Genomic DNA, 21,415 nt, shown 5'->3' with positions numbered 1-21,415 from the left:
CCGTCAAACCATCAACAACTAAACCGCGTTTTGGGAAAGGTCGGCGTTTTGACCTCTATCGCCTACGCCGAGCGTTGAGACTAACCAAACTTTGTTCTCTATGCTAACGTTGTCTCTTCTTCTTTTCAGATTCCCAGCGGTCGAGTAGGTTGGGCAGTTACTCGTTCGCCACCCAAGTGGAGCCCAATGTCAGCGAGACAAGTAAGTTCGAGAATATACAGGATGTTAAGGGTCCCAATAGGGTCGAACGGTTCACGGTTGGCTTTACACGAACATGAAAGACAAACGACCCACTGTGAAGACTGACCCACACAAGCCGTCACATCGGTTACGCGGGTTTGAGAAACTGGGTGAACGCGCTAATTTAAATCACCGATCCCAAAAGGTCTCTAACCCGACTTTTGTGAGTTAAAAGGTCTATTGAAAATAGAAACAATGGATTCCGAACACAGGGCATGTTCGTTGCGTTTGAATTTACTCCAAGGGATTTTTCCGTTCAAAATAAATATGAACCAAAAGTTCAGATATTTACGAAATTACATATTTTCACATGACAATTGTTTCGACAACACCGTGTCTTTATCAAATGTAATATTTACAAATTACCTTACTATATATACCAAAAAATGACAATAAAAACTTAATTAATGTTGTTGTGAGAATTTAAGTTCAATAAAGGAGAGGTATTTGTTAATCTCCATGGCTTCCAAACTGAACGCTGTCGCAGATTTTCAATCCAAGAATTTATAACAAACCGTGTTGTAAATGAGTTTATTGGATGATATTGTGATGGTACCTACCTATAGATAGTAAACGCTGTGTCAATATGTGACTTCTGTCTGTATATAGTGTATATACGTGCAGTAAAGTGCAGTTTTACCGGCGTTGCCTAAGCCTAACAGTATAATGATAATAAGTGCCATAGGAAGTACGCTAATGGCGGTTCATCAGTCATGGCTTCTTCCCCGTTGCTTTTTTGGGTCTTAATGTTAACTGTGAGTCAGGAATGTCATTAATAAAGTGTGAGCTAAGCTCTGAACAAACCAAGAAACTATGCATTGTATTTTTAAGCGTTTCTGGTGTTTCAAATCAAATTTCTGTTAGAAATGGTAGTTTTTTTAGTATAGACTCGACGTTTGACACTTTTTGGGTTATTACGGGGGGTCAAGGACAAAATTGAAACTTCTTCAAGAACTGATTTTTAAATGTCAAAAAGTTGGTACGATCATAGATTAACCAGTTTGCTAGTTTAGAGAAGTTTCATGGGTTCACCTGCGTTGAGTTTGGCATTTCAATTTTTGTTAGTAGAAGGGAAATGTCAGCAAGCAAATTTCTTTGAATCATATTTCACTCTCTGTTATACCTACGCACGGACAGAAAGGACCTAAGTAAGAATGCCTTTAAATTCAAAATATTTAATTTTCCGTGTAAGAGTTGCTAAAAGCAATATTTATTAACATTTGGTGTATTTGTCTCTATATAAACTTGTTTTTAATCTGCTATATGGTTAGGAATTATTTTGAATTTTGGAAACATCAATGAATAATAGGAAAAACAAAGTGCAAATTAGATAGTATCATTTTTTAAGGTGTTTTTTTCGTATATTTCAAATTTTTGACTACTTAGCACACATACTTACTTAGGCATCATCCGATTTTGGAATTTTATTAACGTTGAACTTGAAAAATGATCATTGGGTTCCTAACCTTCATTTCTATTACACTTACGATGATCATCCAAGCAGATTTAAAAAATTGTCTGCATGATGTATTGTTTTCAAAATATGACCTCAAAATTTGGAATTTTAAAACATCTAACATAGCGGTAAGCGAGATTAATTACTCATTTTAAAACAGCGAACGGTGATATTAATTCCTACCTGCATACGCAATTATAATTTTTTAAACATTTTTTGAAAGATGTCCGTCGCCAGCACCATTGGGTCCAGAAACCTTATTTCTATACTACTTATCGCGAAAAAAGAAATAAATTTTAAAAATCGCCTTAAATAAAGAAAAAATTATATATTTCTATGATTGCTGTCACGTGTTAATACAACGTCCGGTATCCATTTCAATTAGACCTGATCTTATTTAGAATAGCGGCTTTGTAGTGAAAGAAGAAAGACCCCGGACGATGGGGCTGGTCGTTAGCGTTACCCCAGTTCGCTTATTTTTGCCCCACAATGGGGAACAATGCCCCCCGCATTAGTATTTCCGACCCTACTATGAAAACCCTAAACAGATTAATATTCGCATATTATTGTTAAAAGCCAAAAGCCACGGTAATATTAAATTACGATAATATCATATCGGAAAAAAATTATCCCATAAGGAATCATATAATTAAATATAAAATTTAAAAATAACAAGCAAACAGAAACAAAAAAAATAAAGATATGAATAAAAACGAAAAAAACCTGAATTTTTAGAAGCATTGCCACTTTTTACCAAATAAAAGGCTCATTTATTGTTTCGAAAGTCAAATATCATATAAGATCGAAATAAAATGTTGTTGTTTGCCCTTATTGCTTTTTTGCAAAGCCTCGAATTTATTATTTTTTCATTAAAAATTGGGCTTAGCCAATTTTATTAATTATCACGGTACCAGCATCGGTAAAACGTGTGTTGATTTAATCAGTATTCTTCCAGCTTCCTACCGCTATAAGGGATATTTTTAATTCAATAAATACAATAGGATAATTCAAGCGGAAGCCCCAAATAATTATAGAAAAAATGCCAAGGGAGGTTTTTTTAACTTATCTCTTTAATAGTTTCCCCCATTTTGCTTGTTTACAGAGCTGTAAAACTATCTCAACCCGAATCATATTAAAGGTACTGTTTACAAATCTCCTGGATTCGTCCTACGTCATTTATTAATAAATCAAACTTGCCTACGTTTTGCCAATCATCCTGTTGGCTTCTTCAGAGCTGAATTGAAACTAGCCGGCATTCCACTCCGTGCCTGCTGAGGGGGCGGAGCTAAGGGACGGGCATGAACATTGTCTCGGATGACTATAGATTCTTGCTTTTTTCATTTGTTGAAGAATGATAAGAATGAGAATGAAGATGATTACTATTAGTTTCAAAGTCAGTGGTAAAACGTATGTCTTTCTAATGTAATGCTTTTCAATTTTTTAATGAAGTGAAAGTATTAGTATGATTCTAATATCCTCTCGTGTTGTACCTTTCCCATAATCGATAAAGCAAACATATACGTCACAGTTCACATCACGGCATCGCTTTAACAGCACTTGCAGACTAAACAAAGCCAACTATTTTCATAAAGCCAAACTGCGTTTCCCGATACTCTATCTTCGCATATCCCGTATATTCTTTGGTGAATTATCTTAAGATCTACAGTCCCCACATGTTTTGGCTCCGCGTTTTTTTGGTATCATTATGAACTCAATGTCATAAATATCGATAAAAATGTTCGATAGTAGTTCATTGATGACCAATTAAACCCTATTTTTAGTGAAGAAATTAATGATCATAGCAAATGTTTGACAATGGGTAAGAATGGTGAATCAATACTAACAAAAAAAAATGGAAGATAAACCTGAACAGTCTCGTTCAGATGCGACAAAGTATCGTCATTGCAAAACCACTCCGAAAATAACCGAATTTCGGACGTTGTAAATAGACCGACGGAGAGGATTTATATCTCTGTCGGGACTCCATCTTTTGACCGAAGCGTAGCGGCTGAAATATATTTCATTACATGCTTTTTTCGTTCCCTAAGCTTAGCGGCCGGTCTCCCTTCTCCGTTCTTCTCGACAGCAGAAGAAACATTGACAAAATTTAAAAGTAAAAAAAAAATACTTCCTTTGTTTAAGCCGTTACCTCCGGTTTCAGAATTTTCAATCAACCCTAAATATACAGGGTGTCCCATGACCATCATAGCATGTCGCAATGCTAATTCAACTGAGCCATAATCATTTGAATTAAGAGAAACTCGTTTTTTTTATTTTGAACAATATTGTTCTCTGAACTGATTGTCACTGTATTTTGTTTACAAATTGAAAGTGATCTCTACATAGGCAACAACAAACTGAACTTTTCAGACAAAAGAACCTGGATAGTACATTGGATTCGGGGCTTGTTTTTGAGATACACGTAGAAAACATTGTTCAAAATACTCTAAAGAGTCTTGGATTTATTTTAATCGGTTTAATAATAAAATATCTTTAATAATACCTTTTTACAGTCTTGTCAGACCCGTGTTGGAATATGCTACGCCAGTCTGAAATCCAACGTGTACAACGAAAATTTATAAATGCTGTAAGTTATAGTTTTAATAGACAGAGACATTTTTTTAGTTATAACGAAAACCTTCATTTCAAAAATATGAAAAATAACACACACAAAATCTTCTGATTCCTCTCTTGGCTAAATAAGGATATTGTTGTTATTATCATTATTAATATTAATTATTTATAAAAATGGCATACCTTTTTTTATTAAATTTTATCCAAAAATACATTACACAAAACTTAAATTACAAAAAAATATAAAACAAATATATTTATAAAGACTCTACGGTTAATACTTTCCATTTTACTGCTCCACGTGTTTCCGAAACAGCCTATAATGTGAAACCATTACGATCTTAATTCACGAAATGTATTTTCTTTTCGTCCGGCTTCGCAAAAAAAGCGGTTCCCTAGATTTTCCGAATCTGTCGTAACTGCAACTTAGGGATTCCTTAGTTCTTTGGTGGGCCCTGGGGGCGGTTCCGGCGTCAGACGTCTAAATCAGGTTTGCATATTTGATACGAGCGCACCCTGCGGGTACATACCGTGCATTATTCACGACGACAATGGGTCGCGAAAACCGTCGGACAATACATTCGTGCCTTTGTTTCCGCCTAAATGGCCGTGTTTGCTTCGGACTGCTGTATATTTCATGCTCCGTCTTTTCTGTCGTTTCGCTTTTTTCTTCACATTGACTAACTTTGGAGAACGCAGAGCTAAAAAATATCGAGTAAAAGTGAAGTCGCGTCTCAATATCCTTAACCTAACCCAGAATATGAATAAAACAATTTATAATTAGAATAAAACTTTAATTTGGGAAACATAACTATAAGGTTGTTCGGAAAGTCATTTCGTTTTTTCCCGTCAGAGGAATTAATTACGTTTTTTCGAAACCAACTTCACACTTAAGCCGCATAACCATTATATGTCTTGAGAGCTGATATTGCAAGGCTTGTGTGTGAAAAAGTTCTATTAATTCTACTCAGTAGTTTTTGGTTGGTGCCCTTTTAAATAGGGAGAGCAATAAGCAGCATTTTCGTCATATTTTACTTTTTTACTTCAGAAAAGGTAAAAATGCTGTCCAAGCGAGAAAAAAATTGACGGATGTGTATGGAGAAGGCGTGTTAACAGTACGCCAGTGCCAGAACTGGTTTGCAAAATTTCGATCCGGCAATTTTGATGTCGAAGATGCACCACGGTCTGGAAGGCCGGTCGAAGCTGACAAAGATGCGATAAAGGCATTAGTTGATGCAAATCGGCGAATAACCACACGAGAGATCGGTGAGAGATTAAATTTGTCGAATTCGACTGTTTATGGCCATTTGAAAGGCATGGGCTTAACCTCGAAGCTCGATGTGTGGGTGCCCCATGTCCTTACGGAGCGAAATTTGTGTCGTCGCGTTGACGTGTGTGATTCGTTCCTCAAACGTCAAGAAAATGATCCATTTTTGAAGCGGATTATTACTGGGGACGAAAAATGGGTTGTATACAACAATGTTAAACGCAAGAGGTCATGGAGCAGAAAAGATGAACCGGCTCAAAGCGTGTCAAAAGCCAACATTCAACAAAAAAAGGTGCTGCTCTCCGTTTGGTGGGATGTCAAAGGAATCGTTTTTTTTTAGCTTTTGCCGGACAATACAACGATTAATTCAGAAGTCTATTGTCATCAACTGGACAAATTGAATGATTCACTTAAAGAGAAGAGGCCCGAATTAATCAACAGGAAGGGTGTAGTGTTCCACCAGGATAATGCGAGACCTCACACAAGTTTGGTCACTCGCCAAAAACTTTTACAGCTTGAATGGGACGTACTGCAACATCCACCATATTCTCCAGATCTGGCGCCTTCCGACTACTATTTGTTCCGGTCCCTGCAAAATTTTTTGGATGGCAAAACCTTTACCTCAAATGAAGATGTCAAAAACCACCTGAACCAGTTTTTTGCCAGCAAGGACCAAAACTTTTATGAGAGGGGAATTATATTACTGCCAGAAAGATGGCAAAAGGTGTTGGACCAGAATGGCCAATATATAATTTAATAAAATATTTATTCCTTATACAAAAACTGTCTTTCATGTTCCCCAAAAAAAAACGAAATGACTTTTCGAACAACCCAATACTCTGCGGGTTGTTTTTTTTCGCTAATTATCCCTAATTGACCAAATAAAACTTTAATTAGTGGTATACTTGCTCCAGAGCTATAAAAGAACGAGCTAAGAGGATGTACTGGAGGCTGGCCGAATACCTCATTTTAAATTATGTGCTGGAAGTGTTCCTAAAACCCAGTGAAAACCTCATAACCTCTTTATCAAATAACCTAAATTATAATTAAACGAACTTATAACTAAAAAAAAAGAATTTGGAGAGCATTTGATCTTTATCTGTTATCAGTGGTATAGTCACCCCAGGGTTGTAAAAGAATATTGAAACATTGACAATTTGGCTCTCACATGGCTGCCATAATAATTTAAATTTACCGGGGAAACTAGGGGGAACATCATATGTCAAGATACCAGACACATATTACTCAAATTTTGTGTAAATAGAAAAAGAGAATGTGCCGGAAGTTTGACTGCGTCAGTGAAAACCGCATCTCAATATCTTTATCAAAGAACCTAAATTTCCTTTTTAACTGTTGTTATTGATCTCTAACTATCCGTAATTGACCAAATAAAAATATAATCAGTGGTATAGTCGCCCCAGGCTTGTAGAAGTTTATTGAAGCATTGACTTATATGACTCCCGTGATAATTTATATTTACTGGTGGACGTAGAACCATTACATACCAAGATAAGTATGAAATGAAAAATAACCAGTGATATAGTCGCCCCAGAATTGTAAAAGCGTATTGACAATTTGACCTCACCTGCTTGCGGGGGACCTAGAACCATCATATACGAAGATAAATACCACCCAAATTTTGAGCCAAATCAGGGAATGTTTCAGAAGTCAGAAAATAGTTCAATTTGGAAAGTATTTTGACTTTATGGGTTGTTGAGGTTGACGTTGCTCCGTCGTAGTGCTGGGGCGACTATACCACCGTTGGAGTCGGTGTTTTTAGACGTACGAGGCAATCGTTCGACAAACCGCACTCGCGAGAGATAAAATTCGAAGCTTACGCCTCGTAACTCACGAAACGTGAAGATAAATCCGGTATCTTGGCTAGATTCGCGCCAAGTGGCGATATTCCGGGCGCCGATACCGGAATAAATCCGCGACCGCGTTAAGCCGTACGCCATTGCGAAAATTGAATCATAAATCGTAAACGTCACGTCTAGATTCGGCTAATTTTTATTGTTTGTGTCATCCTTAATAAATAACTACGTAATTGTCAATAGAAAATCAGACCTAACGTTGGGTCATACCTTAATGCATTGTAACATGACCATCCGACCCAAAAATCATCAGGTGTCAACTTTCTTGTTTACACTGTCTCAGCCCAAGTCACTTAAGCCAGAATAAAACACCATACCTCTGCTCATCTCTCTAATAATGGGCAAGAGCCCCTTGAAGATGATTCAAGATCTGGTCGAACAGTGGAGGCCATAACGGAAGATATTGTTGCGATTGTGGAAGCGGTGTATTAAGTGATCGACGTTTAAAGGTCAAGGAAATCTCAAAAATTACTAAGCTTTCTGATACAAGTGTTTGTTGAAGGGTGAAGCATCTCCAAGAAAATTCAGAGTCTGCCAGTGAACAAAAAAGGTGATGGCCACGATCTTTTGGGATTGTGAAGGAATTCTTTTGATAGATTTTAAAGAAACTAATACCACTATCAATGGTAAGGAGGTGTGCGTCTTTTGCACCATAATGCATCTGTCCATACTGCTGGTGTTGCACAAGCTGCCACTTTAGAGTATGGGTTCCAACAGATAGACCATTCTCCCTATGATCCAGATATGGCCCTCAGCGACTATTATTTTTTTGGGTATTTGGAAAAATACTTACGTGGACGGCGGTTTAACGACGAAGTTGAGTTAAAAGAGGCTGTTTTAGCTGATTTTGTAGACAAACCAAAAGAATATTTTTTTATACACACAAAAAATAAAATTTGGGATGTACACTTTGCTTTGAAAACAGTTCCAAACCAAAGTGTTTGGAAATAGTTCTTATTTGTTAAATATTTTTTGAGAGCTATATAACAAGAAGCCTAATGAAATTCTTATATGGTGTTCGAGATTTTTGAAATTATCGAAATATACCCACCCTGTGACATCTAATTCTATCTATCTTTAACGTCATGTTCGAATAGCGCTAACATCAATTATATTAAAAATAATGGCGGTATCGTAATTTTCTTGCAAGTGAAAACTAGTGGATTTAGAAAACAATTAGATTTATACAAGGTGTGTTGAAAAAGTAAGGTAACTTTTACGTTTAAGAACAGAAAAAAGTCGCAGGGGGTCACATCCTTTGAATATGGTGGCTGAATCATGATTCTGGTTTTGTTTTTGGCCAAAAAGTTAGACACAAGCACCTACGAATGAGCAACTGCATTATCGTGATTAATTAATTTTTTAACACGCCTCGTATGTATTATTATTATTATTAGTAAAGAGGTGAAGACTTTTAAAATGGGCAGAAAATAAAATTTAGAAATAGGGTAGTCCATTTTGAGTAATGTATGTTTTATGAATCGCGGTTTTTTTAACCACCCTGTGTACTTTTTAACATTTTAAATTGTGCACTCTAACAATCTTTCTATTTTTGACTCACCCTGTACATATAAAATCATTAAATTAAATTAAATTAAATCAATGTTTTATTTTTATTAACAAAATGTCCTCTAACGTTTTGCATCGATTAATTTTTAGTTAATACAGTTTGTCAACTTACGAGCCTTCTTCGTAAACTGGATTCTACTAACGGTACTGGAAATATTTACCAGGAAAATTGAATAGGACGCACATTTCTAGTCGATTAGGCGCGACGAATCTTAACAACTTCAGACGATAACGAAGTTGCTTCTCCGACGGCCTTAAAATCTCCTTAAATGTTCCGAAAGCAATTTCGAACTCTCCTGTTCGAAATAACTTCTTAATTTTTATTTACCGCATTTCAGATTTCGAGAAGTTTATAAATAAACATATAATTTCGTTTTTCTTTTGTTTAATCTGAACTATTGAAATCTTTTATTTATAATTGAAGCCAATCGTTTTTATTTATATTGTCGTATTTATAATTACTAACTTTCAGTGGGTGAAGAAACAAAAGTTTCCACTTAGTAGACCACAAAATGATCATAGACTACATATTAGTAATACAAGCCACCAGTTTTAATTACTTATTTACTTACCTTTTTTTGGAGAATTAAAGCCATCTGTTTTAATTTACTTTAGGTAGCAAGTGAACTTTTTTTTTATAATAAAACCATCGGTTTTTATAATTACTAAATACCCTTCCTTTTTTGGTGCACAAAGAAAAATTAACATGTCGCAGACTACAAGAACCAGAAAGGAAAAAGAAATCCTTTTTTTATAATGAAAAACGCTTTTTTTATAATTTTATTTTATTTGTAATTACTATTTAGGCCAACTTTATGGGGGATCTTTTTCGATTTGTGTTGAAGGAGACATTAAACATATCGTAGACTACAAAAACTAAAAAAAGAAGATGCAATGTGCACCTTTTTTTTTATAAAAAAAGCCACATAAAAAGTTAACACGTGGTTGACTAGGAAATTCAGAAAGAAAAGAGGGAATACCTATTTTTTTTTGTAATGAAAGCCATCCGTTTCTATGAGTTTCTAAATAGGACAACTTTGTGGGTGATTACTTTCATTTGATAGAGAAAAGAACATTTAGCACATCATACACTACAATAACCAAAAAGAGAAGAGGCAACGTGAACCTTTTCTTATAACAAAAGCTACCTGTTTTTATAATTTTATCCTGTTTATAATTACTAATCAGCCTACCTTTGGCAAAATACTTCGGTTGTGAAGAAAGAAAAGTTAACATAGATTAACGTAGATTACAAACAACAGGAAGAGAAAGGGAACATCAATTTTTTTTTCATAATGAAAACCACAAATTTTTATAAATTTGTCTTATTTATTATTACTAATTGGGTCAACTTTATGACGGATTACTTGCGATTAGTGTTAAAAGAAATATTTAATACGTTGTAGACTACAAAAACCAAAAAGAGAAGAGGGAATGTAAAACCTTTCTTTTATAATAAAATCTCCCTGTTTTCATACTTTTATCCCTTATATAATTGCTAATTAGACTAACTTTTTTTGAAGATTTCAATAGATTGGTGGAGAAATAAAAAGTTTATCACGTCGTATACTACCAAACGAAAAAATGAAAATTTTAACTTTTTTTTTATAATAGAAGCCCCCCGTTTTTATTATTTTATCTTATTTATAGTTACTAATTTGCTTGATTTTTCTGACGAATTACATTCAGTTTGTGGCGAGAGTAGTAGACTACAAAATCTCAAAAGAGAAGAGGGAATGTCAATAATAAAGGCTACCTGTTTTTATGATTTTATTCTGTTTATAATTACTAACTAATCTACGATTTTTAGAGAATTTCTTTCGGATAGACTATAAAAATCAGAAAGAGAAAGGGAATATCTTTGTTTTCATAAGGAAATGGGAGTCTTTTTATAATTCCATCTTATTTATAATTATTAAAGAATCATTAATTAATTAAATTAATTAATTAAAAAAATCAAAAATAAAATCTACCTGTTTTTATAATTTGTTCCAGTTTATGATCACTAATTAGGATAATTTTCTTTGAAAATTACATTCAATTGGTGGAGAAAGACAAAGTTTATCACGTAGTGGACTACAAAAAGCAAGAAAAGAAGTGGCACTGAAAATGAAAACCATAATGAAAGAGAAGAGGGAATGTCAACCGATTTTTTTTAGTAATGGAGACCGTATTAATATTTTCCTAATTAGGCTGACTTTTTTGGAGATTACATTCTATTGGTAAATAATTCTTTCACGCACTTTTCTAGCACGTCGTAGACTACAAAGATCAGAAATGCTAGAGGATAACTTTTCAAAGTCAAAGAATGTAAATTAACTTTATATAACGCCATATAATATAACCTTTTAATATTATGTTTACCGCTTCAGGATAAAAAATAACTTTGTCACAATCTCTTCGATTTGCTAAGTCGAAATGATTTGGGAACTAACTAAAACGGATGTGAAATTAAGAAATTGTTGGGATAAAACTTTAATCAAAATATTCGGAGCAAGCGATTTCATGAAACACTAAACGGCCAAAACGCTCTAATTAACTTCGCCTGTTAATGGAGCTGTTTTGTTTTAATTAAAAACCGGCCGTCCTATTCGGACCAAACCAAAGCGTTAAAGCACGGAACGCGATGGCAACAAAAGCCACATTGCCATACCGGGGCTTAGTGCAGTTTCTTGTATCTGCCGCATTCGCGGCCCATAAAATTTCCCGGCGGAACTCACTGCAGGTTTTCAGCTGGTCTGTTTATGTATAATTCAATCTACCTCTCAGACGAATGCAACCATCATGGGAAAATCTCAAAAGTCAAGTTTAAAAGGAAAGTAAAAGAAAGGAATATTTATATTAACGTGTGAGGTACATTCGCCGCAAATCTTTTAAATATTTACGTTAATCCGAACTGTACCTTCGGTACATTCGCCATAAATCGTATAAATACGACCTACGTCATTGAATACATCTTTAAATTCTCTTAGAGTCCATCGCATATTTGCTTCTAAATTGCTTGAATCGGCGGTTTGAGGCTTATATATTTGCTCGCGTAGCACTTCTACCTTCGGTACATTTAATATAAATCTTACAAATTTCATCGGACGCACACGTTTGTTTTACAAATAAGACTACGTCTTCTTCCGTAAATTTTGTAAATCTAGTAATACGATAGAGAAAAAGGAATATTCGTTTAACACCTTATGGGGTGGTTTAATTATTGCTTATGTATAAACTAGTACATTGTCTAAAAATTCTGCTGTACAACTCCAGCAAGTCCAGTAGAATACATCCATAAATCTCGGATTTTAAACTTTTGCTATAACGGAAAAGGATTTTCGATTGTGTATGTACATAAACTTAAATACTTGGTACATTCCATATAAATCTCAGGAATTTGTTTGGCGATTTTGGTACATATTAATGTGATAAATCCGACTACATTTTTTACACAACTCCTGTAAATCTTCCCACTACATTTTTTGTACATCTCTTGTAAATCTTGTAAATCCAGAGTATAATATGTACATAAATCTTATAGCATACGTCATCTCGGATTTTGAGAACAAGCTGTCACATTTTGAAGTTGGTGTATCGCTTCCGATTTTGTTGTGGTTCAATTATTTGTTATTTACTCGTGTATTACTTCCACCTTGGGTACATTTCTGGTAAATCTCGTAAATCCGGACCGAATCTTCAGTACCTATGCGGTAAATCTTGTAAATCCAAGGGGATAGAACCGCGTTCCGCCTCGACGTCACCGTTATACAGCCATTATTTGGGGAAAACGTTTTATAGGTTATTTACGGAAGGCTCGTAGGACGTAACTTCGTTAGACTTCAATGCGCGTCAACCTTCGATTAAAACATCGTCGCGGTGACCTCGGGTCAACGCTAGACGCCAGCGGCGATGCGCCGTATATCTAACCAATTTAAATTTAAATCTCATAAATCTGACTAAATTTTTTGTAAATCTTGTAAATCTAGAGTAAGGATTTTAAATACGCGCTTTGACGTTTTCAAAACGATATGTTATTCTAAATCTTTACTATCACAGCAAAGGATTTTCGTTTTAATTGTGTACCTACATACAGTTAAATACTTTGTACATTCCCTATAAACCTTACGAATTTTATATGATAATATTATAAATCCGACTACATTTTTTACACAACTCCGGTAAATCTTCCCACTACATTTTTTGTACATCTCTTGTAAATCTTGTAAATCCAGAGTATAATATGTACATAAATCTTATAGCATACGTCATCTCGGATTTTGAGAACGCGCTGTCACATTTTGAAGTTGATGTATCGCTTCCGATTTTGTTGTGGTTTAATTATTTGTTATTTACTCGTGTATTACTTCCACCTTGGGTACATTTCTGGTAAATCTCGTAAATCCGGACCGAATCTTTAGTACCTATGCGGTAAATCTTGTAAATCCAAGGGGATAGAACCGCGTTCCGCCCCGACGTCACCGTTATACAGCCGTTATTTGGGGAAAACGTTTTATAGGTTATTTACGGAAGGCTCGTAGGACGTAACTTCGTTAGACTTCAATGCGCGTCAACCCTCGACTAAAACATCGTCGCGGTGACCTCGGGTCAACGGTAGACGCCAGCGGCGATGCGGACGTCCTCCGAACAATGAAAACGAAACTTTGTTGAAAACTTTGGGGCGCTTGCGTCAAATTTTTGCGACGCCGGGAGTCTAGAATCCGACGCGGCTCATTCCTATCGTCGCCGGGGGATGAATTAAGTCGGCCCGATTCGATTCTCTCGCATCTCCTCGCAAGTGCTTTGGTTTTTCTGTGCCCAAAACGATGGGTATTCTCTCGGGATTGTTCGTCGGAATATATTTAAGTTCGGGTATTTGCGTGGGATACGAACTCAGGGACAGGAGTAAAGGTAAGGAGGGTTGGATGTGGCTATCACAACACAATATTGTTTATTTATACAGGGTGTTTCATAATAAGAGCGCGATTGTTAAAGTTTTCATTCAACAAAATAAATAAGAACTAAAAGTTCAGATTTCCACCTGTTACTATATATACCGAAAAATGACAATAAATCAATTTAATTTAATTTAATTAATTAATGTTGTTGTTGTAATTGATCGTTAAGCAATACCTAAGTTTCGGATAAATAGAGTTTACTGTTGTCTGGATTTGTTTTTTATTTATAATTTTATCGATAATGGACGGATTCTAGCCGCTGTTCAGTGCAATTTGTTTAGTGATATTAAGTTCTTTGTTGTAATTTTATGGTAATAAAGTTATCCTGTTCAATCTCGATAGTGAATTTTATACGATTATATAATGAGTTAATGTAATTTAAAACAGAATTCAATTGTCTGTCCGTTCCAACAAAGCAAGCAAAAACACCATTCACGTATCTATACCACCATAGAAAAGAAAAAAGCACGCCCGGTGAGCAGTAGCAGTCTCTGTTGTAAGATTAAAAACGAGTGAATTTTTTTGCAAAAAATTCCAATTTCTGTCACTAAATCATATATTTTGTTTGTGTTATTTTAACTGCATGAGTCTCAATATTATCAAAAAATTACTCTAAATGCCCGCGTCTATCTCTCTAAAAGAGCCCAAAATTATCGCGAAAGCACTCGACTTTCCCCCGGGGAACGATATTGCCAAGTTTCCGGGAGAAATATCACAAAGCAAAACGGTGCCCGGCTCGAAAGAAATAGACTGCCAGAGCGCTCGATATTAATTGACGAGACAACAAAAATTGGAGTTGTTCAAGCGGGGCGTTCCACATTAGTCCATTTTCTTTTCTTTGGGACGTCATAATGCAAATCTGTCTTTATCATAGACACCAACCGTTCAGATTTGCTATATCTTTAAAATTTTCCAATGTCTCCGGCGTTTCGTTAAGCGTTGTATGTTTTTTAGATACTCTAAAGACGCCCCCTGCTTAAGGTATGGGTGGTTCCGTGGATTTGCTTTTATTTCTGTTTTTTTTTTTTCGAAGCAAAATGTTACATTCAATCCAGGTGTTTTGCCAGTTATGATTCAATTTTTCGTCTCAACTTTTCTCTCTGTATAACCAAATTGTTTTTTACTGCAATGTCCCAGTCATCTGCCCGTTCCATGATACGCTGACTTCAATTTTTTCAAGGTACTCTCTATAGCTTACTGTTAAAGGAGGTATGGTTTAGTTTAAATTGGTCCAATTTTGAACCAATCCAGTAAATCCAGTGAGATCTGAGATATTTGAAGCAAACGTAGATATTGTATCACAAACTGATTATAATATAAACCGTTCCAAAAATCAACAATGCTTATGGTTGTACGTTTAATATTAGTATTCAAAAATAATGTTGCATTTTTATGTTATAAAAGGATTCCTCATAAAATTTTTATATTTTGTTCATCATACAACACTTGGCCAAGATGATGCCTAATGAAACTCATCAGAAATTTTTCTCAGAAATCTAAATATAAAATTATGTACAGAATGAATATAATAAAGCCTAAATGGTACCCATTTTATAATTTAAGGAAACCTTGTTATTTATTTATTTTATTTACGTGTAAAACGTAACACCCTGCATAACATGGCCAGACCTGTTTACGCTCCAAGCCATTATCGTAACGACAACGTGAGTAGATAAGTAAAGCTGTTTCAATGATCGGGCCCCGCCATAAGGTTGGTAGGTCCGGTGTTGCCAGATTTCAAAATTAAAAAATATTTGTGTTTTGTTGTAAAGCAGTTGAAAGGAAAAAGTGAGTAAAGGAATGAGCAAGGATACAAAAATATGGAGGTGTTGAATAATGGATATTGAGAATGTTATTTGTATGGTAAGCTTTAAAATGAAATAAATATATTAGTAGTTTACGTAACAAGTCTTTAAAGTGTCATTCCTTTTAACTACTCTTTAAAGAGATAAACGCAGGCTTTTAAGGCTTTTTTTTGTAAATATATCGACCTTCACAGCGTCTCCAATGTGCGAATCCAAAATTTCTGAAATTACAACCTTCAAGTACCGTTCATCGTCTAAGTCCCGATCCCGAACAGATATACTAACTTTTTGGTATAATTATAAAAAAAAACAAGCGAGCAAATATTTTAGACTAACACCGTTTGTGGAGTAAAAATCCATAGTATATAAAACAGATAAGTCGAGAGTAAATTCTTAGTAGATGCCACAGATAAACACTTTAATATGTCCAAAGCTTTGTTGATTATGCTACTGAAGCATGTTGACGAGAAGAAATTGCCAATATTGAGGACATAATAGACAAAAGAACTACGCTTTTGGTTAAAGTTGCAAACACCAGAATTCAGAATCAAACGTCATTCACAATTGACGGCATAGAATAAAGGATAATGTGGTAAAAAAAAGAGGTAAAATCATTCTAAATCTGCTTTAGCTTCAATCTCCCAGTCTATTGTAGACACTTCACTATTTCGATCAGAATATTGTCAGAATCAGAGAATGGTCTTCAAAACTTGGTGTTATTTTATGTTGTTGCCTTTGTATATATTATTTTAAGATGTGGGTAAGGGTTGTGTCTCCTATAGACACTCTCCAAGCTCGTACCTCTTCCGGTCCGGGTTTGGATTTACTTCTGATATTGTTTTTCGAATCAAAGTGATACATTTATTTCATTGAGCAATCGTCTTCCTCTCATGTATCAGTTTCGTTGGCGCGGTAACCTCAACTCACCCACTAACCAAAACTAACCAAACAAAGCAAAGCAAGTTCGAGCATAATCCGATCTTTTCTCTCGTTTATCACATCGCAACGGAAACGTTTGCTCGTCCTAAATCGATCAAATATTAAAACCCTTCTTTACTATTGGAGTTAAGTCGTTCGCCCGCGGACAAACAACCCGCCTCTAAACGGGCCTCTTGTTTATATGTACCGGCTGTCCAATTTTCGATAAGCTTCCTTATTGAAATTTTATCAGAATAAATCTTGGCTCTTGTATGCAGGAAATCGATTTTTTCTACCCCCGCCTGTAAAATACCTAATTACCCACCGATCTAGTGTGCGGGCAGCGTCACTTTACTCGAGTCACTTCGGACATTTCCGGGATTTTACCGCACGGGTTTGGGAGCAATCGGATATTTTAGGAGTTATTTCCCGCGCCTTGAATTTTGACGTTTGCCAATTCTAACGGTCATGTCAGGGAATGTATCTGTGTTGTTTTGCGAAAATGTACCTAAAAACTAACTGTTGCATACTTTGCAAGGTTACAACAAATTCAATTTTACCAAGAGCTAAATTGAACAAAATTTTTGGAAAATTAAGATAAATACACACAGTACAGGTAGAAACAGAAACAATATATTATTAATATTACCCTAATCTTAACGAATCGTAGTGATACTATTAACTATACTACTGAATACTATGTGAATGTCATTATGAGAACCAATATATCTATAAACAGAGCTCACAACAGATAGATTAGGGAAAAAACGAGGGACATTTGAGTGTGCATATTATATATACGATTATACAATACTACTATGTACCAATCAAATCTTTATACAAGGAAAAAGTTGGATAGGTCACACTCATTTTAAATTGAAGGCATCTTTCAAATGAGTAAGATCACGTCAAGTGGATCCCCCATTTACCCCAATTATTATTATTATTATTATTATTAACAATTTTTATTTTTTTAAACAATATTAATAATCATAAAGTACTGAATAGAACAAGCGTAAATAATTAAATTGTAAATTTGTCTTCAGTTATTTTTATTTAAAAAAAAAACTTATTCTTTTTTAAAAATAAATACTTTTTCATCCTCTGGAACGAGCCTGCATTCTAGTGAAAAATTTTCCAGTGGTTTGTGATAATGAAATTGGCGAGTATTTTTTATTGTAGTTAAGCGTTCGAATCGTGGTTGATATTTTTTTTAAAAGAACTTTGGGGCCACTGAAAAAAGAAAAGTGTGGTTGTTTTTATCACTTGGAGACTAGCACGATACGCTTGTCTTTTTACACTCCCTGCTAAGCCATCACATGCTCCTCTCCCATGAGATGTAGCGAAAAAAGTCCAATCAGCATCAACACCAAAATTATATTTAAATAATAATTAAAACTAATTTTTTATGCACATAATTTCATAATTCACTCGGCCCATTTTAAATCACAGAAAATATTACAATTAAGAATTATATTACTAAAATATTAACTAAAAAACACAACTCAACAACACTTCAGCTTTTATTTTTAATAATTATTTCATGCTTTGCGTATAAACTTATGTCACGAATAGGAATGACTTCTTTCTTTTGTTATTTACTAGGATACGCGAAAAACAAATGAAAATCGTAACGGAGCGGGTTTTTCTTTTGTTAACTAAAGATGGAGTGTTGACTACTAGTAAATTTCAAAATAATGATTTACTAAATCACCTAGAAAAAATAAATATAGATCATAACAATTTAAAAAATTTAAATTTGATTATTTTTTTCTAAATTTACGCTGTTTGGTAAAAATAATTAAAAAAATTGATAGTATTCTTTATAACATTGTTAAAAAAATCAAATTTTATTAATAATAATTATAATAAAATAACAAAAATAATAATAAAATTTGTTTTGTAATAATATTTTGTATTATTATTTTAAATTATAACTGATAAAAACTTCAATGCGGTTCGAGACGCTCGGCATAAATAAATTCATTAACGGTTCATTTTTAATCCATTTTTTAATTAAAAGTGCTTAAAATTTTCATTATAATTTTTTTTTTGTTAAATCAAAATTATAAAAAATCATTTGGGGGATCAATTTTCCAGTGGTAAATGGGGGGGTCCACTTGATGTGGTCTCACTCAAATTTATTTTGAATTCTTTCAATTTGTTGATATGGTCTGATTCTTCTATTGCTTTTTATCTTCTTTCCGTCAATTTGTTCAAATCTTTGTACTCTACTTCGTTTCTGTTTTTGAATCATCGGTTCTAATATTTTTCCATCATCGATATCTTCTTTTTCTGTCTCACATGCGGTTGGAGATCGTTCTTTCTAATTGGTAGAGTCTTTTATGCTGTTCCATGTGTCTTCTGTTATTTGTTGAAGATTTGACAGCCTGCTGTACGTTTCACATCTTCGATCTTCAATCTTTTTGGACTTATTGAATTGTTGAACCTTCCTTACTAATTGTGATGTTATCCATTTAGTTTCCTACTTTGTGATTTATTGCTTCTCCTGGTGCTCTCAAAATATTCTTCGTGGTAGTTTGAACTGTGCATTCATGATGGGAAATTAGATCTCTTTACAGAACTGTACTAAAACTATTTGTTAACCCGAAATAAAAAATGAAGTTATGAAAAATATGAAAAATGGGACTAAGTTTGTGAATCTGTGAAAAAAAGTTTGGAAAATACTGTTTTAAGCGGTTACTCATTTTTATCAGACGTTAATGAAGTTGCCGTCCCGACTCCGGGCCGGAAATTGCTCCGCGTTCCCGGAGCTTTTAACTAGGTCGTCCATAATTGACGACGTCGACACAACGCACGTTTTTTTTTTGTCTGCGAAAACGTGGAAAAAATTATTTTACGATGGGGCGGCGGGTTAATTTTTTTTTAAATTGAGTTTCTCAGCTTCATTATTTACCTTTTATGGTCTGTTTCAGAACAGTATAGAGTAATATGAATGGAAATGTGGTACGGGGTATACTGGGGCAATATTTCTTGGTTTGGAGTTGCTAAAACGGACTCTTCTTTTGTGTCGCCGATAGGGGGCGAATCATCTCAGGGTGAAAACTGCAATTCAAAAACTTAAGGGAATGATTGGGAATGACATCAAACCAACTACTCAGAGCAGCTCTTAACGACATTAGGATAGCGATGAAAATATCCAACCTATGGAGAGACAGAAGCTACGTTGAAAATTTTGATTTTATACTGGCTCCATTATCGCGCTAATAAAAACTTAATTGAAGCTACATTTTGGTCGGAAAAATGAAGAAATCTATTTTTTTTTCTAGAAAACCGCTGAAAACTGGTGTAGAAATTTATTACTCAAAAGCAATTTTATAATTTATTAAATATACATGGTGACCCGTTTAATGCTACTTTTTCGAGGAAGCGGCAACGTCGCAGTATTGAAAATATTTTGAATCTAACTAAATTTTCACCCGAAACACCCCCTATAATTGCAAAAAAATAAGTATGGATTTTCTTTAAACATCTAATTCATTTTTTCATATCTCACAAAATTCGGTCCCGGTTTTGGGGCAATGCTGTCGGACGACGTAGCAGAGGCAACAGTTAAATCGAATTTTAAAAATGTCGGCAATATTCCCCATTAATTAAAAAAAAATCGACTTCGCAACTTCGAACGATCGATCGTTTTTCAATTACCGCGCGACGACGAAAATTAAAACGAAATTTGCGCCGTGACGACGGGAGAGGGGGGCGGGGCTTAATTAGTTTACGAACAAAGCGTTCGGCTGATTGGCCGCGCCAATTAGACCCGTCGGAGCCAGAAAAAATGCTCGCCGTCGAAAGTACGCGCCGTGTGAATCGCAAAAAATATAAAATATAATAATATAAAATATATAATAAGCGCTTCCGTCAGCCTCATATAAAAAACATACTGAATTTTTGGGCTTTAAGGTCTGCCAGATCCAATCATGGTGAATTAGAATTATATACGTACTTAAAAAATCGTGCGGAGTGCCGAAACCAGTGGCTTGCCTTGCGATTACGAAAAAAATTAATGATAGTCCTATTCCTATAAAATAAGCGCTTCCGTCAGCCTTATATAAAAAAATCATCGTTTCATATAATCCGGGATATCATCCGACGTTTCGCCAAGATCTCACTCGGCATCTTCAATGCTCACGCTCCGAAAACACTTCGAACACTGGAAGGTTATCAGCGGTGCGTGCGGTATTTATACCCTGCGCCGGAGGTGGTAACTGTGCTGTTTGTGGGGGAGAGGAGGTGGCTCCGCCCCCCGAATTGTCGAGTTGTTAATTTCGCCCGATCGTAGTTGCGATGTCGCCGTTGGCTGCTGCGTATCGATCTGCTGTTTGATTATCATTCTCCACGTACTGGATAAATACAGAGCAAATATCCTGTATTTTTGGGCTTTAGGGTCTGCCTTCCAGGACTTCCAGTCCTGACAAATTAGGAATATATATGTATTTAATATATCGTGCGGAGTGACCAAACCAGTGATGTCCCCTGCGATTACGAGCCTAATATAATAAATATCCTCTATTTTTAGGCTTTGCCAAACAACCAGTAACAGATATATCAGAACTTGAGTGTCAATAATTAAGGGGCCTATTTTTGGGTCGATTTTAAAAAGAAAACTTCAGATGAACTAAACGTCTAAACTTTTGGGGTACACTCCAGTAAAGTTTTCAAAAATAAAATATATTTTTTTAATGCCTGTAATACCAAATTTGGCACACAGGTACTATGTACCAAGAGGCATTTTTTAGTGAATTTGACCTGTC

General features: G+C 34.9%; 2 protein-coding genes across 4 annotated transcripts in view; both read left to right on the top strand.

Annotated features, from left to right (window-relative positions):
* Nucleotides 1-21,415, top strand: part of LOC132700488 (NADH dehydrogenase [ubiquinone] 1 beta subcomplex subunit 2, mitochondrial-like) — a 190,286-nt gene that overhangs the window by 148,447 nt on the left and 20,424 nt on the right. The window lies entirely within an intron of this gene.
* Nucleotides 1-21,415, top strand: part of LOC132700483 (suppressor of lurcher protein 1) — a 202,204-nt gene that overhangs the window by 162,428 nt on the left and 18,361 nt on the right. For all 3 annotated transcript variants that reach the window (XM_060667836.1, XM_060667837.1, XM_060667839.1), the window contains one exon: nt 130-201. In XM_060667836.1, coding sequence (XP_060523819.1) covers nt 130-201 — 72 coding nt within the window. The remainder of the gene's footprint in view (nt 1-129; nt 202-21,415) is intronic.

The sequence above is a fragment of the Cylas formicarius genome, unplaced genomic scaffold (genome assembly GCF_029955315.1).
Source record: "Cylas formicarius isolate icCylForm1 unplaced genomic scaffold, icCylForm1.1 PGA_scaffold_4__25_contigs__length_36172078, whole genome shotgun sequence".
In the NCBI taxonomy this organism is placed as follows: Eukaryota; Metazoa; Arthropoda; class Insecta; order Coleoptera; family Brentidae; genus Cylas; species Cylas formicarius.
This window is presented reverse-complemented; position numbering and strand designations above follow the sequence as displayed.